The sequence below is a fragment of the Pseudopodoces humilis genome, chromosome 4 (assembly GCF_049639895.1).
Source record: "Pseudopodoces humilis isolate 2021_Gansu_Grassland_sample_001 chromosome 4, ASM4963989v1, whole genome shotgun sequence".
Classification (NCBI taxonomy): domain Eukaryota; kingdom Metazoa; phylum Chordata; class Aves; order Passeriformes; family Paridae; genus Pseudopodoces; species Pseudopodoces humilis.
The window spans coordinates 56103756-56124554 of record NC_142203.1 but is presented as its reverse complement, the minus strand read 5'-3'; the positions used below and the strand labels follow the sequence as shown (position 1 = coordinate 56124554).

At 38.5% G+C, this 20799-nt stretch overlaps 1 protein-coding gene across 1 annotated transcript in view; it reads left to right on the top strand.

Annotated features, from left to right (window-relative positions):
* MAST4 (microtubule associated serine/threonine kinase family member 4) overlaps positions 1-20799 on the top strand; it is a 277440-nt gene that overhangs the window by 61013 nt on the left and 195628 nt on the right. The window contains exon 3 of the mRNA XM_014258860.2: positions 18310-18431. Coding sequence (XP_014114335.2) covers positions 18310-18431 — 122 coding nt within the window. The remainder of the gene's footprint in view (positions 1-18309; positions 18432-20799) is intronic.

The following is a 20799-nucleotide window of genomic DNA, read 5'->3' as shown; positions in this document are numbered from 1 at the left end:
CATGCCTTCAGGCCATTCCTTCAGGCCCTGTCACTGCTCACCAGAGATGAGAGATCAGTGCCTGCCCTTGTCTTCCTCCCCTCATGAGGTAATTGTTTTATCTGTGTAAGTGATGTTGATTGATATTAGAATCACGTACACGAAATTTAGGTTAGAGGAAGCTGAAATGGTGTTTACTTGAGATAGCGCTGTCCTCTGTCTCTAAATTCTGTGAATTGTTCAGAGTTGTTTTCACTTGCACATGAAAAAAGGTTCCACAGTGGATAGAGCTGACTCTTTTGCAGTGTCTGAAAAGTACTTTCAGAGTATTTATTTTTCTCACTTCTCTCCTACCCCTTTCCCTAACCTTTTTATGGAAGAAGCTCCAAGAAGTTATAGCAATACTTGTCTTTGTGTTCACCACCTTAAAATCACCTCTGTGGCTCCTGGTAAATAAGTAGTTTTGTCCTAAAAGACCTTAAGGAATCTAAAGAACTTAAAAAATTAAAAGGTCTCATACTTCGTGTGACGGAAAAAGATGTGCTACTACAGGAATTTCTTTTATTATACCATCACATAGTTGTTGCTCTGATTTTTAGTGTCACTAGTGCAAGATCTGTAATTTCGCTTGTATCTTCATTTTCATCTTGAGTGTAAGAGTATTTGTGATCCATATGGGCTTTTATGAAATGTAAGTGACCTGCAGCAGACAAGTGTCAATTTTGGTAGCCATTTCAGTAAACTCTGTCAACTCTGGAGTGTTACAGCTCTGAAAGCTTGGAGTGTAAACCAAATTATTGTTTTACTGAGACTAAAAACTGCCCGCACCATTATTTTTTCAGCAAGAGCTGGTGTGTTTTTTTAATTTTGTTTTGGTCTAAGTTTAAAGTGGAGTGGTGGTCTTTAAAAACTGATCTTTGCCATATAAGCCATGCAGATAAGAGGAAGAAGACAGCCTAATCAAAAACAAACACAGCAATTGTGCTCTGCTGCCAGAGTCTCTAGTCTTTATCGCTATGCTTGAATTATTGCTTGAGGCCTTTATAAAGGGAAATGGATATGCTTTTTGTCTGCATGCAATATGTTGTGCAGGTTTCTTGTCGGGATTTGGGAATATAGTGTGCAGTGATGTTAAACTGCTTTATTACCAATGCACTTTAAATGAACCTGAATAACCTAGGGCTTTGGTATCTTAAAATAATTTAAATATCTTAACAACTTTCATGACACTGATTAAATTAATCAAAATCATTCTGATGACAGAAAGTTCTGTATATTCTTTAGGGATTTTTAAAAAACTGTTCTAAAGAAACCACTGCAGATAGAGAGCTAATTCCTAGAGCTGTTTCAAATGTTCAGTAATCTGAGGTTAATAATTTCAGTGTTATTTTGGTCATGTATTTACACACCTTTTTTAACATACTGAAGTTTTGGGGTTTTTTTAATATTTATTTAATGCTTGAGAGTGATTTGCCACTCTAGTTTGAAACTAAAAGAATCACAGTGCCATTAAAAAAAAAAGGAAGAAATGGGGTACAAGAAATCCTTCTTGTAAAATGGTGAGTTGACATGTGCTTGGTAAGGGATAACTTCTATGCTCACATATTCCCTCCCAAATTTCTGTTTAAGTCTTAATGCTTTTGAAAAAATATTCTGGGTACATAAAGGGGAAAAAATATTTGAAGGCCTGTAATTTGAGAAAGTACTTGATTTTTAATATCACTACTACTGGTTGGTTACTGCGTTGGTTTATTCTTTCTCCTCTTTTGTTACTTTTAATATGCCTTTTAGTGCTAGCTTAACAGGGGCTATTAGTTCATTGGAAAGTAGTTTGGAAAAGTATCTTTCAAATTATTTACAGTTCAGTCTCTGCCTCTGTTGTTAAAAAATATGCAACTCCTAAAATAGAGTAGGTGGGAGGAAGTAAAGCAAGACACAATATTCCTGGCTTACAAATTTGCAGAATATTCTTATGCAAGGATATTCTTATGAGCGTGTTGCTCACTCTAAATGTTAGAAAGGTGAATTGAACTTTGTGTTTTACTTTACCTTTCCTTTGGCTGTTAAAAACATAGTATTATTGAGCCATAGAGCATAAGCAGTATTAACAATGAAAACAAACACCAAAAAAATTATTTGTTTATATAAAAGAGAATAGTTCAATTCCTGTAAGGCTGAATACGAATAGAGGTAAATAGATAGGGGTTTTATCTCTGGGAATTTTTTTTTGAGTTTTACAGGAGGGAAAAATGTTATGCAGGACATACAAGAGGAAATAAAATCTATATTGTTGTAGTATACTGAATGACACAAAACCTGAAAGAGTACAGTTACTGAGAATCTACTATACTGAATTGACTGAAGTAAATTACAAAAGTCTTTCTATATGAATATGAGAAAAATTGAGAATGATGTACTTGGTCATCAGTAATAATAATGTAAGTAATAATAAATGTACTGATCATGATGGTCAGGGAGAAGAGGGCTGGAAACCTGCAGAGGTGGGATAGAAACTGAAATTATTTTTGACACAGCTTCAGGGAAACTAGAACCAAATTTTTTTCCCCTGAATTGCACAGTTTTAAGCAATCCAGCAACCACATGTTTTCAGCGATAAAGAAAGAACACTTTTCAAAGTAGAAGAAAAATGAAATCAATGTTTTTGAGAATAATTCTATTATTGCATTCTATTGAAAATTGCTACACAGCCACTGATTAAAGTTTGTCCAATAAAAGAAATGAACAGGGGTTCCTGGAGGCACCATGCTACTATATTTTGGATAAACCCCTTCAATATAATTGCTGCAACAGTATTGCTTTACTTAATATTCATTGCCAAGGAGAAAGACTTCAGGAAAAACAGAGACCAAGTTTGGAATGAAAATAGCATGTGGCCTGCTATTAATCTAGTAAATCTCCCATAATAGTTCTTGTTGTGAAGTGCTAATAGTCCTGTTTAATAGAAAGACAAGATGAAAAATAGTATTTCATAACCGTGGTTGCTAAACATATGTATTCATGAGATTTAACAATCTCAGAGTAAAAGAACTTGAATGTAATTTATGATCAATTAATCTTGTCATTTGAAAGGTCATGTTTCCAACAGGTTATAAAGTTTTGGGTAATATGGTCACTTTACACTGTAATCAATACTTGCCTTTTTCTCTTCTGCTGTGTCCTAACTTCTCTCCAGCTCCAGATTGCCCCTTCCCTGCATGAACACATGCCCATAACAGTGCTTCCCACACCCTTTGTCTGGGAAATAAACTGTATCTTTAATTTGTGCCACTGAAAGTATAAAATACAATCCTTGCATAGGTTGTTGAACTGCAAGTTAAGCCCTGTCACAAAGATGAGCTGTAGCTGCTTGTTTCATAACCCTAGGTCAGATAGAAAAGGAAAAGAAGATTGCTTCAGAGAGATGCTGGTGCCCTCTGGGTGCAAGGGCATTGGAGGTGTGCTAGACAGAATTGAAAGTATGGCTAGGTGAGATCAGCTCTGTTATTCTTGGGACAATAGACACTTTTTAATACACATGTATTTAAGTACCTCTTGCTGTAGCCTTAGATCGCCTTCTTAAGGATTTCTAATGGTACACAGACTGAGACTTACTGGTTTTGAATCAGGAGAAAAGATGTTTAATTAAAAAGCTGCTTTTCTGTGGTGACTGGTTTTCTTGATCTCCATAAACTTCAAAGGGCTGTCTATAGTCAGAGGGTTTTTGGCTTAAATTGTCTACAGATTTTAGTTTGCTGTGTTCAGAGATGCTTAAGTAGAATCCACAGCAGAAGGTAATGTGAAAGGATGAGAAATTAAATAGGCTTTTACCATGGAGAGGGTTTACCTGGCAAATCACTCAGACAAGCAAAACAAATTGCCCTTACTTTCATGTCCCGTTGCTGCTCCTGTCTTTGCTCCAAGATGGGCAGTGCAGCCCTGCTCTGTCTTCTCAGTTGCTGTGCAGCATTTGGAGATTGCTATCTCCCTTTCTACTTCTGAAAGATACGAGAACATATTTCTGGGCAGAGATCATATTTTTGAGAGTGCAGCAGCTAACTCAGTTGTTTCTATACTGTACTGATAATCTCTGCTGTTATATATAAAGAAAAAAATACACTTTAGCTACGTATAGTTTGAACTTCTTATCTTGCCTACTGTTATCTCATCAATAATGACTTGGAAAAGGCTTCCTGGTGGGCTAATTGTGTCTAACTGTGGGAGGGCTGTTATCTGCTAGGCTTATATTGATCTTACACAAGCACAGGTAACATAATACATACTAATTTCATTTTATAGAATCTTTAATCTAAGGATTCTACAGCACTCTACATTAGTGGAATTACTTCATGTTCTTCTGATCACATATTGTCTACAGATCATGAAGAGCTGAAACCGAAAAATTTTATATTTTTTTCTTTAATGTTTTTGCTTTGATCAGCTTTCCACCTCTGAGTCATCAGTCATCCAAATATGCTCAGCAATTGTTGTTATTCCTGTATAATTAATCTGTGGTTGATTTGAAATGAATTTGGGAATTCTCAGTCTGTTTTTTGCTTCAGAGATTCATCACTCTGCTAACACTAATTAGCAGAAAGATCAACAGCTTTATGGACCATGAAAAACAAGCTGTTCTCTTATCCATACGTTGGCATGTGCTGGCAGGCCTTGGAAGAGGAGGTTTTCCCCATTCGTATGGAGGAGCAATAGGCAGTAGCAGAATTTTCACAAACATTGGGCTGTATAAATTGTAATTAATATTGTTGAAAATGGAGATTAGCTCATTAAGTCTTACAGTGTCAACTATTTGGTACAACTTGGTGAATGGGGAAAATTGAACTTGTACCATCATGTGACTTGTACCTTGAACAAGTACAAGTACTTGTACTTTGGGAATGGGACCTTCCCATAATATATAACTGCTTGTCATAGGGATGCTGCGATTAGTTTAATGGCAACTTTAAAAAAAAAAAGAGTTATTTCTATTAATGATGGCCTCTATGAATGGTGTTCCTCTAAGAGGAAGTGTTCTGTATTTCCTGTGTACATAATCAAAATATCTTCCTGTTATGGGATAAATTAAACATATTTACACCAGGAATATATGAATACAATACATGATTACACCACTCCCTAAAAAGCCCTATGATTTCATAGCTGTCTCTGGGGATACAACTTGATGGACTGTATTGGCCCGTACCCAGTCTCAGAAGCTTTGGTGCTGTAGGATGTGGGGCAAGAATGACTGCCAGTGCCAAAACTCTATCAGATGTGCCTTTTAATAGGAAATTTTGCTTCTTGCATTTTTCCCCTCTTAGAGCAGAAGTATTTCAAAATGGCTTTCATTGTGATGCATGTCCGGACTGGATGTACCCAATTTAGAAAGCTTTTTAAGCTGCAGCTGCCTTTGGACTCTCCCCAAGGGTAGCAGAGGGAGAGTAACAGTCCAGCACAGGTGCTAACACCACTGGGCTCTGGGCTACAAAGGTGGGAATGTTCAGCAGCCACATGTGTATGATCACAGGCACAATATGCTACATTCATTCACTGCCTATCCAAAGCATATCTGGCAGTCTTTTCAGTTGCCTTCCTCAAAGGTTTCCTTAAAGCACTATGCCATGTGTTAAACTTATTCCAGAATTAGTAGAAAGAGACAGAAGCAATCTATTCTATAATTACATGGCTGAGGAAATGTTGTTTTTTTTTTTTAATGCTTTCAGTACAAAGCTGTCTTCTCCAGATGAAGTAAATATATTCTGCTATGAAATATGCATTTTTAGATGGTCCTCGGTGCACTGGTGTTTGAGATGACATTAGGTTATATTTGTCATTGTCAGTTACTTTCATCATTTGAAGCTTCAATCAGCCTGCATAGTGGAGTTGATTTTTACTTCCCTGTGCGCCTAGCAAGATAATTTCCATATTCTTTGACATGTCTGGAGTCTGCACCATGTAATAGTCTGAGATGAGAACAGAAGATATTGTATTCCTGTCTCATTATTTTGCCTTTAACTCCTCGATTGGTGCTTAATCATGCTTGTATCATCAGAACATGAGAAGTTGATTGTTGTTGAGATCAAAGCAAACTGTAGCAATAGAGTGCCTAATTAGCAGATATGTTTGCAAGCTGCCAGTTTTGAAGGAGGGAGAAACAGAGTCTAACCCTCTTTGTGAGACTTATAAAAGCAGCTTGAATATTGTTAGGAGTCATTTGTCATAGTGGGAAAACAAAAAGTGGAGAAAATTAATATTTGTGTTAAATTTCTGAAGTTTGAGTTATACCTCCTTAAGGAGTACCCTAAGAGCTGTTGAATTAGCTGGCTCAAGTATGCTTAGCAGTCTAACTGATGAAGCACAGATGAATGAACTTGCCTGGACTTGGCTATATGCTTGTATTTAACCAGCTGATTAAGTAAATCTGAAGTCTGTGAGGCTGCAGTCCTGTTGTTGCTAGTACCTAAGCTCATTAGTGCTAAACTGACTGCAGCATATTTATAAATAAACTATAATTGCACATCAAGAAGACATGATCTATACTCCTAGAGGTTTAAGTCTTCCTGTTTTTTTCCCTGTGGTCTCTCTAGTGGATGTTGTAAAGCAAATGATTTTACCGCATTTGCTTTCTCCAAGTCAGTTGCTTTAGTAATAAATTGAATGTACAGACAGAGAAATACTTGAGAATAGGGAAGAAACATTTCCTGTACTTAATCCTTAGAATAAAGGTTGACAACTTGAGTGAAAAAATTTATAGATGTTTTCCAGTGAAAACAGGAGCAGGATTTTCTATTAAACTTTAACTTTGAAAAATTACTGAAAGCATGTAGTGATTTAATTATGGGGCATAACAACATATACATGAAACATATATATGAAAAGAAGGGGTCACAGTTGGTACTGTAGAGAAAGTAGCATGTTAACACACCATTTCATGTTCGTCTTAATGTTAATTATGAGTTTCTGGGCGTGTTCTTCATAGTGCAATGGGAGATGTTTGTTTCTTACCATAAATTCTGTTAGCAAAACCCCAGATGCTGAGCTGGTAGAGAGTATTGTCCACTGATTGAGGCAATTGTTCACATAATGTTGGAGCTGAACAACAGTGAATTTTTGAAGTCCTTTATGTTCTAGGCATAGTTTAGTTGTAAGTCTGTCAGCATCAGCTATCTCTGACCTCATGTATAGGATTCCCATTTTTGCAAAATTGACTATATGTTGAAAGGAGCACTGTCTCATTATCACTTGCATCTACATGTGTAGTGTGCTTTTTGTAACATCATGTGTGCAGTGTGAAACTTAAATATCTGTTTTTCCCGCTGTTATCGGAGTTATAGAACTGGACCTTGACATTTTGCTAGAACAGCTGTAAGCTGTAAAAAAGGATGTAAGGGATGCAGTAATACCTGTATATTATATTTATGTTATAGAATGGACTAGCAGTTTATAAGTTTCAGAACTGCATGTTAGAATTATGGGAAAAGGATCTATTTGTTGTTAAGATAAATAAAATGAAGCAGTAGAGTGTTCTGTCTCTGAGCTCACTGATAAATACTGCCAACTAATTATTTGTACTTCAGTGAGTGGAGCTGTGAGGTAAGGAAGTAGTGGCATGAATGACAACTTCAATCTGTAGGGTGTTTTTAGCATGTATTTATTGTTGTCACTGGTTGTCCAACAGTGTTATTGAGTTAGGTATTTTTCGTATGGAATACTTAAAAAACCCAATCAAACAAACCAACTGAAAACCCCAAACCTATCCTTATCCTTCAAATCTAATTAAAGGTTAGGGAGATTTGCTGGTGATCTCAAATGCATTTCAAATGTTATATTGCTGTCACAGTACTTCAATAATAGATTGCAAATAGTCAGCATAACTTCAGTGAATATGTGTTAGCAAAAGAACTCTGAATAATTTCCTTATCAGCAAAATTTTGTACTGTCTTTTAAATGACTTTCAGTGAGAGAATTTTGTTCCAAGCATGAACCATTATTTCTGGGATGTAGGACTTACTCCTAGTAATTTATCTATTAACAGGCTTGATTCTGCATGCCTTTGTAGGTAATGGAGGCTTCATTTTCTTTTTATATATATGTATTTTTGGATACAGATCTAAGTCTTCATGCTACTAGTTTGTGGTCCAAAGCTAGATGTGTCCTTTTCCAGTTCCAATTCTGCCAAAATTGGTAAAATTTTAAGGTAGGTCTACTGTGGTTTTTTGTGGTTTTTTTAAGTTCATAATCTCACCCCAAATTTTTGCGTTTGTGGGTCACATTTATTTCATGCATTGACAGCCAGAATAACAGAACTATAGAATCCTGAGTTAGAAGGGATCTACAAGGATCAATGAGTTCAACTCCTGGCCCTGCTAAGGATGACCCAGAGAATCATACTATGTGCCTGAGAGTGCCACTGCTTCATCTGATTTTAGAAAGTGATACAAATATAGAGCATTTTAGGAGATTTTTAATACATCAAAAGTGAAAGAACTATAGTGAATGTAATGGGATTTTTTATGAAGGCTTCTTCTACAGTAACAAAAGAATTTGTAATTGAGTCAGTTGTAATTATAGGCTTACCTGGATAATGTTATGTTTAGAAGATTGGCTGAAAGGAAAATTTCACCTCCTGCATCAGACTGGGAAAGTGGCATTGTTCATTAACTTCAACCATGTATAGCTGAGTAATTTTCAAAACATGCCCCTTTAAGTTCTGGGCAATAAATAAAATATTATTAAAATGGTATAATTTTTTTTTCTTTGCATGTTGGTGGTCATTTGAAATTTAAGTAAAACTTGATGCAGCTAAAATAGAAAAAGGGAAAGTATTGAAAAGTTTCCTAGTGAAGACTTCAAATCCATCTACTCTTTTACTTCCTGGCTAATAGCTAATGGGAACGATGGACTTTAATTCCATCCCTCCTCCCTGCCCCCAAAGATGAAAATAGACCCTAAAATTTGCAGTGTCCCCATCATTTCCTACAACTGGATTGTCTGCAGGAGTTCAATTTGAGGCAGTAAAGCTAAGTGCCCTAACTTGAACCTAGTAAATACTAAGGTGGGAGACTCTGCCTTTCACCGGGCAGCTGTCTGAACCTGGAGTGAGGCTTCATTTACTTGTGGTGGTAAAAGTGGTGGTATGTTGCTTCTATGTTGCCTTGGTCTTCACTTCCTGCTGCTCAGGCAGTTTGTGAGTGGCAGTGGTGTTACCAAAAATTTGGTAAAATAAAAAAGTTTTTAAGACCAATGTAGCATTAAGAAACAAGCATTCTTTATTTGGCCAAACGCACAGGGGACTAGCTTTTCCCAAAGCCATGCATTCTGAATACAGGGAAGTTCCTGTTTATATTTTACCTATGTATTGATTGATTGTCCCAGAGTATGATAATGATTTCCCTGAAATCATTAATATATTTTCACTCAGTTTATGCATATGTTGTTCTGTCCTGGGGGTCTCTCTGGTAGTCCCTGGTGGTTGTAGATCCTGATGTTCCTGTCGACCTGTCTGAGCAGGACACAGGGTCTGGTGAACTTGCAGTTCTCCTTACACAGTGGACATCATGCAGTTCCATAGGCCAGTAGTTTTTGGAGAAGAAGCATAGTGTTAGCTGAGCAGGTGTAGACAATTTATCATCTAGTCCCAGTAATAAGCTGGGACTGCCATTGCTGCTCTGGTGACATGGTGGCAGGTGGTGGCTTCAGTCTTTCTTCTGTTCATATCAAGACCTGTCAATGAACCCAGTTCTTTTGGGTTTTTTTTTTTGTGTTTGGAAATACACCACAGGTAAGAAGAGGGAGCAGTACCCATCTGTGTTTCTTTCTTTCTTTGCAGAACATTTTTATGACCCAAGCACTCTGCAGTAGAGTCCAGTTTTCTCTTCTACCGTGGCTTGTTGCTGTTGCTTTGAGGTAGCTCATGCTCCTAAGGCTCCCCAAGAAGAGGTGTGGAATGAGCAACCCACTTGATACTGTGCTTGGCAAGACTGACTTGTCCAGAGAACAGGTCCTTGAGATGATCAGTTACATTTTTGAGTAAACCAGTGAGGGAGAGAAGCATCTAGCTTTCTGTATTTTTTTAAAATATTTTGCACTTACATGTTGCATTCCAGGGCTGCAGGATCATGTCCAGGGAAGCTACAGTTAGCAGTGACCGACATAGGACTCAATGAGACAGGCTTCTGCTCATGAAAACATTTACTCAGCACATGAACAAACTTGGCTTAGATCCAGAGACAGAGACCCCAAGAGAGAAGCAGGGTGGTGAGTTTTATGGGACAGAATGCAGTAGTTTAGATTTGCCAATTTGAGTTTCCCAGACAATGCACCAAATAATGTGGTGGGTTTTAGCGCTGGCTAAAATCACCAGGTACTTACTTATTTCTTGTTGTGAGATAAGGATTAGAAGAAGGGCAAAACAGGCTTAAAAGTTAAAAGGAATAAAGAAATATTATTAACAGGACTACAAGAATAAGAAACCAGAATAAAACCTCCCTCTACCCAACCTTTCCTTTCCCAGCTGACAATATAGAGGCAAAATTTGGGATGTTAAAACAGTCCCAACTATACAATAGTCTTTTCATCAGTCTTTGTAGGGAGAGAATTTTTCTCTTGTCATGCCATGAAGACTTCTCCACAGGAAAGTTTTCATTTTACGAATAGCAGCCACCTGGGCATAAATTATGCCATTGTGCCCTCTTCCCAGTTTCACAGCCCTCCTAGAGGTGTGTCCATGGGCCATGAACTCAAGGGGTATTATTTTAAGGATGTGTTATTCAAAGGCAAAGGTTATTTTCATCTGTCTCTCTGATCGTCTCTTTGAACAGAGGTTTTCTTCTTCTCTCCCTAGGGGCAAAGGGTCCTCATCAGATTTCATCTCTCTCTTTCAAGTGTCTTATGGGATCACAGTTACTCCAACATCTGCTTAGCTTTCTTGATGGGTACCTTTACTCAGATTTACAGCTTCATTCACCCAGTACTCTTTCATGAATTAAAGGAGTTATTTTCAGAACATTATTGTCCATCTCCATGGCCCTACCAAAAGAATATTTCAGCCTATTAGAGCATCTCATTCTCCTTCCATTTGAGGCTTGACTCCTTTTACTGACCTTGGTGTTTTCATGTTGTCTCTCTGTGTGTCGATCATTGTCTTTTTCTCTCCCTTGAGAGAGGATCGAGATCTGCAGGTCTATTCTGTAGAGAAAGGGTTAAATCTTGCCCAGGACATGACAGGCAGTCACAGTGCTGCATTTCAGGCCTCGCTGGTGCCTCCCTCAGCCTGGCAGCCGCTGGGAGGGGCGGACGGTCCTTGGTCTGGAGCCGTCAGTGCGGGCCAGAGGCGGGGGCAGGTACTGGTGAGATGTCAGCAGCCGTGGGCCGGCGCAGCCTAGGACTGGTGGCCCCCTGGGAAGGGCTTCAGTCACCACGCAGGAATGGGACCCAGAGGGTTTCCCGGGAGAGGCTGCAGCAGAGCTCGGCCCGGCCTGGGGGGGTGCCCCACAGTCTCCATCCCCTGCCTGGGAGCTGCTGGGGCCCAGCCCGGCCCCACCCCCAGGCTGCACAGGCCGCAGGGGAGCAGAGCCAGCCTCACCACAGTTCTGATACCTTTTAAAGCCAGAAAGAAAGAGGACGAAGTTCCTGGGCTTGGGTTTTTAAAAGGTGGTTTCACAGAGGTGAACACACTTTTCAGTGGTGCAAAATCCTGTCAGTTCTCAGAAGTGGCCAGCTATTGGCTTGATCTTAATCACAGAAGAAGCTCCCAGCAGCTTCTCCCAGAGAAATCACTTCCGTGGGTGTTTCCCATTTCTTTCCCTAAATGCAAAACCGCCACACAGAACCAGGGTGGAGTTTAAGGTCGGGGTCTAATAGGAACACAGCAAGAGAGAAATCCTAGGGGCTCAAACCCAATCAGAACCCCCTGGGCTGCCACCCCACGAGGGTCCAGGGAGGGGAAACTCTTCCTGGGCTCACAGGGCACATACCCCTGAGGCAGTGGGATGGAATCCACTCCTCCCGGGCTTTAAAGCCATGCCTCTCACTGTAACAGTGCTTACCCGAAACTAAATCTTTGCCTTCCTGGGCAGAGGCACATCACACTTGTATCATAAATACCTGTAGTGGATTTAACAAGATAATTAATTGAAATGAGTATTTCTTGGCCCTTGCCTTAAAGATGTCCAGATGGTAAGAGGCTATTTTGAAGGCTACTATTTCACAGCAGCTAACACAAACATATTGATGCTAGCTTCTGGTAAGTCTGTGGTACACTGTAATCATATACACACCTTTGCTTTGGACTAATTTTGTCTGTAGTTGCTGTTGGCCCAAATTCAGATTTTTCCTTTTTAGCAAAGTATATGCCTGTGTTCTATTTGCAGTAGTGTAATAGAAAACTGCTTCTAATATTTTAACAAACAATGTTTCTATCAAAAACTTTCAAGATGCTTCCTCTGTATTTATTTTTGCTTTTTGACTGCTTACAAATCAGACTTTCTAGCATGACAATCTGTGCTGTCCTAAGTACTTTTGTAAAGGTAAAATCAATCTTACTTGGATGCCAAAACATTTTCTTAATGATATGTAATTGTTTAATTATCAGACACAAAGTTTTTTCTAAATTCTAACTGAAAATGGAAGATTTGTAGCTATTAGATTTGAGCTCATTTAGTAATTCTTAGCCATTCTATTATTATACGCATTGGGAGGGACAGAGGAAGGAGAGTAGTACTTCAGCAGTAGGAAAGACTTTTCTGTTTAGAATAAAACAAAGCCTGCCTTTTGTGACTGATTTTTGTGGAAGTGTATGTGGTTTTAGGCACTTTGTCCTTATACAAGTCATTTTGTCCTTATACGGTAAGTATAACATACAACAGATACGCACATGCTGAGTGGAGTAGAATTAAGAATTAACAACAATTCTGTTTGGCCCTTTGTCACGATCCACTAGCACAAGTGGGAGTTGTGAGAGATTAGTTTGATCTCAGAGTGCAAAAAGGACACCAAGGGATTTCAGTTTAAATCACAACAGCAATAAATGCATATTTATTTTAGTGCCAGCATCATGGGTTATCCAATAGATGAGAGGGAAAGAGGGAGAGAGAGAGGAATAAAGAGGCAAAGTAAAGAGAGAAAAAGGCGGGGTTATAGCTACCAACAGATGAGACAGGGTCGCTGGTGTCTTCTTCCCTGGGGAGATCTCTCTTAGAAAAGTCACTTTTATAGTCTGTTTCAAAGTGAGGGGCAGTTGGCCAAAAGGTGGTGAGATTTATTGACTATTGTGGTGAGACCCATTGCTCTGAGAAACAGGTGTAAGGTACAGAGCAGGCCACTCTTGCTCTACAGAGCAAGTCCCTGCTCACCAGCAGGAATTAAGACAGTGTACTGTGGCAGCACAGCAAACACCTGCAAACAATCACTATTCTGGTGTAGGTCAAGCACACCTGCAAACAACTGCTTAGCAAGCATTCATGTCAACCAGGCCACAACCCCTGCACAAAGTCCTCTGGGGTCTTCAGGGTCTTAGTCTCTGATCTTGCGATGGTCATGAGGCAGATGAAGGAAACTTCAGACTGTCTCTTACACCCTTCAACAAATACTCATTACAAATGAATCTAGATGTACAAGAGACATGTTCAAGGGGAAGATGCCACTGAACTGCAGTGATGTATTACCTATGTTCACCAACTGTGATGTAATACTATTAAATAATGCTAAGTTATTGCTATTACATGGTCATCTTAAACCACCCTTCATCAAAATGTGTTTTGATAAATGTGCTGGACTAACAAGGATTGTATTCAGATATGAGAAGTGATGCTGTTGGCTCCAGTCTAGCTACTTTAGGCTGTCCTGGTAGTTTCAGGCAAAGGAAGGGAAGTAAAGATACCAGCAAAGCTTCTTCAGAGGAACTGGTGGACAAAGTCAACAATGACCATTTTGGAATTGAAGAGGACAGAAGTAGGGGATCTCTATCAGTGACTGACTCAATATCGATAACGTACAAAAGTAACATGAACATTACTACCAGTGTGGCAATAGTCTGGATGCTGGCAGTGTTATATGCTGCCCAGAATAATGAATTAAGATGGAAGGGTTGAGGTGGAGCCTTCCTCTCAGTCCCTCATGAATCCCATATGAATCAGTTCACTTAAAAAGGAAAGTAGCTGCTTGGAGCATTAAACTTGAAGACAGACGTGAATGCAGTGCGAAAATAATAATGTATTTCAGCTCAAATTTTTTGTATAATACTGGCATTGAAATCACTTAACAAGGGAAAGCGTGGATATTTATAAGTTCAAGGGTTAACAAAGAATGTAAAAGCAGTAAAATGCATACAATTATGAATGAAACTATAGCAAGAAAAGTGTAGGAGTACTATAATGTCAAGAGAAAGGGGGAGTGGACAGTATGAGGTGATTTTAATTTTTTTTTTATTATTGGAGGAATTGAGGGAAAGTGGATGATTTACTCACTTTAGGCAGGGACTGTTTTATTGTGTAGTGGTTTAATGCAGTAGGTTAGTGCTGTTCTCAGGTAAGAGATTTATCTGTTACCATCTTTTTGTCTAAGGCCTGGCTAATTTTGCTTCTTTAGAAAGCATGTTTCCTGTAAGCCATTTCTGTTTTTAAAAGCCTGTGTACTATGAAAAGAAGAATTGGAGTTCTAGACAGTCTGCTTGCCTTAATTCCAGTATTTTGTGAAAACCGTGGTACCTTCAAGGCTCCTGTTGGGGGTAAAGATGGGAGGAAGGATCATTCCAGCATCACACATGCTCATGATTTCACTGGCAATTTCGATAGTATTTACTGCCTAATTTAGCTTTTCAACAGACACCCCCAACATTATTTTAAATATTTCTTGGTGCTAACTGTGCAGGAAAAATAATGAAATATTAAGTGAATTCTTACAGTGGAGATACTGACTGTAGTATTGAGTAAATCCACTCTGCTTTCTTGTCAGTCAGGTAAAATATTACAGTTCAAGGAAGGGCTTAGTACAAGATTGTGTTGTTGTGTAGGATTGCATCTCCTCTAGACTCTATATCAAGATATCTTAGACTTTCTTTCAGATGTCTGAGGAAGATAAAAACAGACTAAAATATAGATTACTGTAAAGGACAGATAGTAAAGGTGGTTCTTAGAATGCCCTGCACATGATAAGGTACAGACAATATTAGCTCTCCATATTTTGGATGCTCATTTACAACAAAAAGTAAGTACAAGCATTAATAGTAGCCCTTATTTGTCATATATCTTTCTCCTCCTGGACTAAATTGTCTTGTTATTTAAACCTTTTCAGCTTGGGATCCAGACTTAAACAAAACAATGTTAACTTATGTACTAAATGCAAATGATTGCTTTCTTTTTTCTTGGGAGGCTCAGGTGGAAATGAAAATTAGTGCAGTCTGGGAAGGGTCTAGTGTCTGACAGGGGGTTTTGAGACTGGTTTTAATGCCCTGTGTCCTAGTTCTAGCCAGGATAGAGTTAATTTTTTTATTTTTTTTTACGGTACTGGGTGTGGTGGTGTGTGCTGTAGTCCTAGCTGCCCATGAGGCTGAGCCCAAGAATTCTGGGCTGCCATGTGCTGTGCTGAGTCGGCAAGGCCAAGATACAAATGTTACTCATTACCATCTTGTCTCATTGCTGGGGAGGTAAGGGAAAAGGTCTCTTTCTCTTGCTACCAACAAGAAAGGGGCTTCTTACTGATCCTGGAGAAGGTGTGGTGGGTGGAGGGTCTGTGTTACTGTTTTTTGTTGTCCTAGACTTGCTGAGCATTTTGCTTGTAAATAACCCTCTCTTCATGTATACTTGTTTTGTGTAGTGTTATTGCTGTTGCTGTTTATTTTCTTATCTCATTGCTGTTGCCAGTAAATAACCTTACATCAATCCTTTATCTCTGCCTTTTTATGTCCCACTAAAGTGGGAGGGGAGCATCTTACAATTTTCTTTTTTACTGGGAAATCTCTGTTGGGGAATACCATTCCTAAACAACAGTGCCCTATGGGAAAGTGCACTTGTTAACCATAGAGTGTTATGTTCCCCAGTTTTAGAACAAACTTCAATAGAACAAACCTTTTTCTTTCTTGAAGGAATCAGGGCAAGACTTTCTGCTTTTCAAATACTGATTTCTATGAGGATAAAGTGCCCTAATAATATGTTACAGTGACGAAGTTGGAAATAATTTAACATAATTTTCCTGGCTTCTAAAGTGGATTAATATAGAGTTTCTGAAAAAGTTATGTGTACTGTGTGTCTGCTTGACAAAATAGGTACTGCTGAAGCATTATGCTGATGATTTGTTTGGAACTATCTGGATGGTGCTGGAAGTCTGGAAATCTCTGGGTCTCAGCACTAGGAAATGTTTGATTTCACCCTTCTCTGAGAACTTGATCTTACCAGTGTCTGAGAAGTAGAGTCAAAAAGGAAAGAAAGAAAAAGTATAGACCTCTTTTTATGTAGAAAGCATTAAAGAAGTAAAGCATACCTATTTAAATGGAAGGTTTGTATAACTTAGTTTTTTGCAATCACCTCTTAATTCTGTTTTTCCTGTCCAGATGAGAAGGAACCTTTTGAGGTGATAGATACAAAGCTCTCTCTGACTGCATATGTCACTGGTATATTTCAGGATTGACGTCAATGGAATATCAAAGATATGTATATTGCAATCAATGCCTTAACCTTTCTATGGCACCCTTTTAGTTGAGGATTATGGGACCCTATGTGAAAAGGGAACCAAAATTCTATAGAAAGAGGCAGAGAGAGCAAATGGGAAATTAATTCAGGTTTTCCAGTTCTGGGAAATGTTGTCCTAGATAAATGGGCAAGAAACCACAGATTGGCTGTGCATTTTTCTTTTAGTCTTGGGCAGACTGTTAGCAAATTGAGTGAAAAAATGTTTATGGGTTCTGCTTTACCAATGTAACAAAGAACAATAGCACATTAGGAAGACTAATTGGAAAGTGTTAGAAGACTTTCTATGCTGCTGCTTGGGAACTTCTAGCTTCCAAGACAGTCACTTCCCAGAGGCCTCAGAACCTCTCTGGTGGATCTGCTATTAAAATAAAGTTACGAAGTTGAGGCTTTTGATTTCTTGGCAGACCTGAGCCAATTTACCAGGGTAAACATCCAAACATCCTGTGCCAGTGGTCATGCACATAGTCAATGCATACTGTCTGAGATGACAAAATAAATGAGGTGGGGTTTAATAACTTCAGGAAACTAATGTTTAGGCCATGTGGATTGGAGATGTTTTTCATTTGATCTGGTCAGTCAAGATCTTGCATTGTGTTTTTGAACTGAGATTTGATGAAAAATAAAAACTCTTTGGAACTGTTGCTTTGCATCAGCTTGTTGGTCTTCCAAGAGAAGTCAGTTGCTTTAGTAATGTGATTATCTCATTTTTGCATAGTTTGCAGAGATAAGTAAGAGCTTAGGTGGACATACTGCCAAGACCAGTATATAGCTTGTTGTCCTGTTTCTTGGCAGTGGCTGAAAGTAAGCAGAAATTAACAGTATTGATACATGCTTGTCATCTTAGTATAATTTCCTGAATATCCTCCTTGCTGCCAGTTTGTAGCTCAAGCTTCATGAGCTGGAGATGTGGTCTCCCTCATTAGTACCTGTAGGGAGACAATCCTGACTGGGTGGCGTCACACTGGGATGGGGAGTGTGACCCTGTGTAGCCCTGGGCTCGCGGTTTCCTGCCCACAGCCAAGTGACATCACTGAGTGGAGAGCGTAGGCACCGAGACCCCCATGTGAGTACTCCTAAGGAATGGCTGGCCTGCACCTTGGTCATCTTCCCTTACTTGGGACACTGGATAAAGATTCTTGTGAGCTGAGTGATAAATATTAGGTAGATTATGAAGAATTCTGGAATAGAAGCAGAATATTCCTCACCCACAAAGTGTTGTAATCCTCCACATGTTAAGTGTCTTATTCCAATAAATCTTCCTTAGTCCCTCAGATTCAGAACCTTATTCCTTCAAGGGGTAAATGGAGGAATATTTCTTGATACATTTTCCTTGTTTTCATTTTTGACTAGCTTTTAGAGTTTAAGTTTCTTTTGGTTCAGAACTAGCATTTTAGATGTTTGCCTCTGTTGTTGCTTTAAACGTGTTTCTATGTAGGAAAAAGGTACTGTTTTGAGAACAGAGAGCTGTATCTAGTGTAAGAATGATGTGAAGGACTAGCAAGTGAATGGCAGGAATTCTGTTGCAATCAGCTCTGGTCAGGGCTGCAGTGAAAGATGTTTTACTGTGGCAAGAGTGTTACAGTAAACTGTCCATTGCATTGCCTCAACTGCAGCATCTCGTATTTTAACTCACTCTTTCTGAACTTGACAGGCAAATATTTGCTTCCCAGTTCAACTGGACAGCAGCTGTGGCAGCCTATAGAAACCACTAATCTTGTTCGGATGCGCTACCAAACACTTGGACAGTCAGCACCTTCACTCACTGCTAGTTTGGTGAGTAATTTTTTTTCAATGCTAGAAGTGTAAAAAAAAAATTGTGTCTCTGTGTCTGTTGGTGGGAGGATGGGGATCAAACCAGAGTCTATTTGAAGACCAATCTCCCCTCCTTAAGCTGCATTTTTAAAGTACATAATGCATGCCTACACACAACATTACTGAATATGTTGAGTGCAGGTGAATAACATTTATGGTGGCAGTAACTCTAAATTGGGTTACTGTATTTTGCATAAACCCTGAGCTGAATGTTGCATTAATATGGCTGTTTGTATTTAAATGGTTTCTTTCCTTAAAAAAATGTATGCAATAGAAGGCAACTGTCCTTTCTACTGAGCATTCTTTTCTATCAATATCTATTTCCACTTCCTGATGTACTTTGTTTTCATGAGGACATAGATGTGTGAAGCATGATTTTAATGAAGTCTTTTAGGCAAAATGGTAAGGGAAGAGAAAGGGGCAGAGATGCATCATACGCTTGAACTTTCAGCTTTTTGGTTTCAAGCATCCATTTTACTGCTTTGTGTTTCTGTTTATTAATATCTTAAGAAGAGTTGAAATTTAATGCAAGGTCCTGTGTACTAGCCCATACTATTATTTAAAGAGTTATGGTAATATATTTCTTGTATAAAGAAAGAAAAAAAAATTATTGATCTCCCCTCTCCTGCCTTTTGCTGGTCATTAAAACTTTGTTGATCCATATCTACTTTCTAGGGGAAGCTTATTTTGTAATTTATTTTGGATTTTTTAAACACAATATTCATGTTAAAGGCAGCTTTGGTCAGCCAATATTGAACCCTGATTTCACCATGACACTTTTTCATATCAAATTGATAGGTAGATGGCAGGTTTCTCCATGGTCTATCTGAAGTAGTATTTCACTTCACATGCAACATATCTTCACCTGTTAATTTTAATCCTGGCTTCTGCTTGGTGGTGGTGTTGTTTGTGGCTCTTTGGGGCAGATACGGCTTTTTTGACTGCACACTAACTACAAACACTTAATTCTATTGGAAGTTCTATACTTTGAACCCTAATATTTTCCCTAGTATTTCCCTAATATTTTCCAAGGAATTAAGTGTCAACCTATGTATTTTGTTAATTGTAAATTAAATTTGTTAATTGTAAAGGAAGTATTTGAATTAATTGAAATAAAAAAGAAAGTAAATGAATGGTCAGGAATGAATTTAAATTGCATTAAACCCACATTTTTTCTTCTTTTCTATATTTGGGAATAAAAAATATTTCTTTGAAATTAAATAAAATTAAAAAGGGATGTGTTGCTCTTTGATGGCATTTTTCTATCTGCACAGCTATTAGGGGGCATGCTGCTAGCAATGTTGTGCTTTTGTTTTGCTGTGATGCTTAAACTATAGGAAGAGGAAGATGCAGCACCATTTTGAAAATAAGTACTTTAAATGGTCATAAAAAACAATAGACTAATGAAAAATTCAGTGAGCCTTGCTTCCTTAAGGCCCTTTAAGTCATCACTTATATAGTTTTATGGCATATCTGTCTGCCACAGACTTCTTCCTTCCTGTCTCTCCGCATCTTTTATCTGTGCCTGACTGCAGTTTCTTTCATGCTGGTGCAAAAGCAGGCAAGAGCCGTCTAAGCAGATCTGAGCAGATTGTGCGCAGGGTGAAGGTGCAGGTTCCTCAGAAGTATTTATTTCTTATCTGGAGCTGCTGATCAGACTTGCCTCCTAAGGAGGTTAATGTTAGTGTCACATAGGCAGAGCTCTTCTCAAGTCTCCTTTGACAAATACTTGGCCGTCAGGCTTTTGAAGGACACTGGTCTTTGCTTAAAAGGGGCCACAAGTTAGGGATCTCTCCCTCTCCTTGCATGCTTGTGTTTTCCCTGTGATTCTGTGATTTGTCAGAGTTGAATTTGGTAGGCCTATTGTTAGATTTGAGTAATTGGAGCTTTTAATCATACTTATGAGAGAATTTACCCTTATGTAAGAGATTTTTATGAAGAATTTTCATGTAGCTGTTCACAGTCTGAGTTGAAATTACTTTAAATGTATTATCTCAGTTATCTGAAAAATGATTAGCCTGTTATTAATTCTTTTACTAGAACCAATCATTCTCACTTGGGTTGATACTCAGTTGATATGGATCTGACTGAGTAGTGATTATGAGTCAATATAGACAAGAATGACAGGTGAACGGGTCAAAGATACATGCTAGTGTTCAGTGCAATTGCAAACTGGGTACAAAAGACATAGTTTTTTTTTTCTTGTTCTGTCAATAATTTATTAAAAATTCACAAACCCTTGCACTGATTCACAGGTGTAAAACCTTTCTGTGGGAAAGGGTAGATATTTTTTTTTTTACAGAATATTGATTAAAAATGGGCTGCAGAT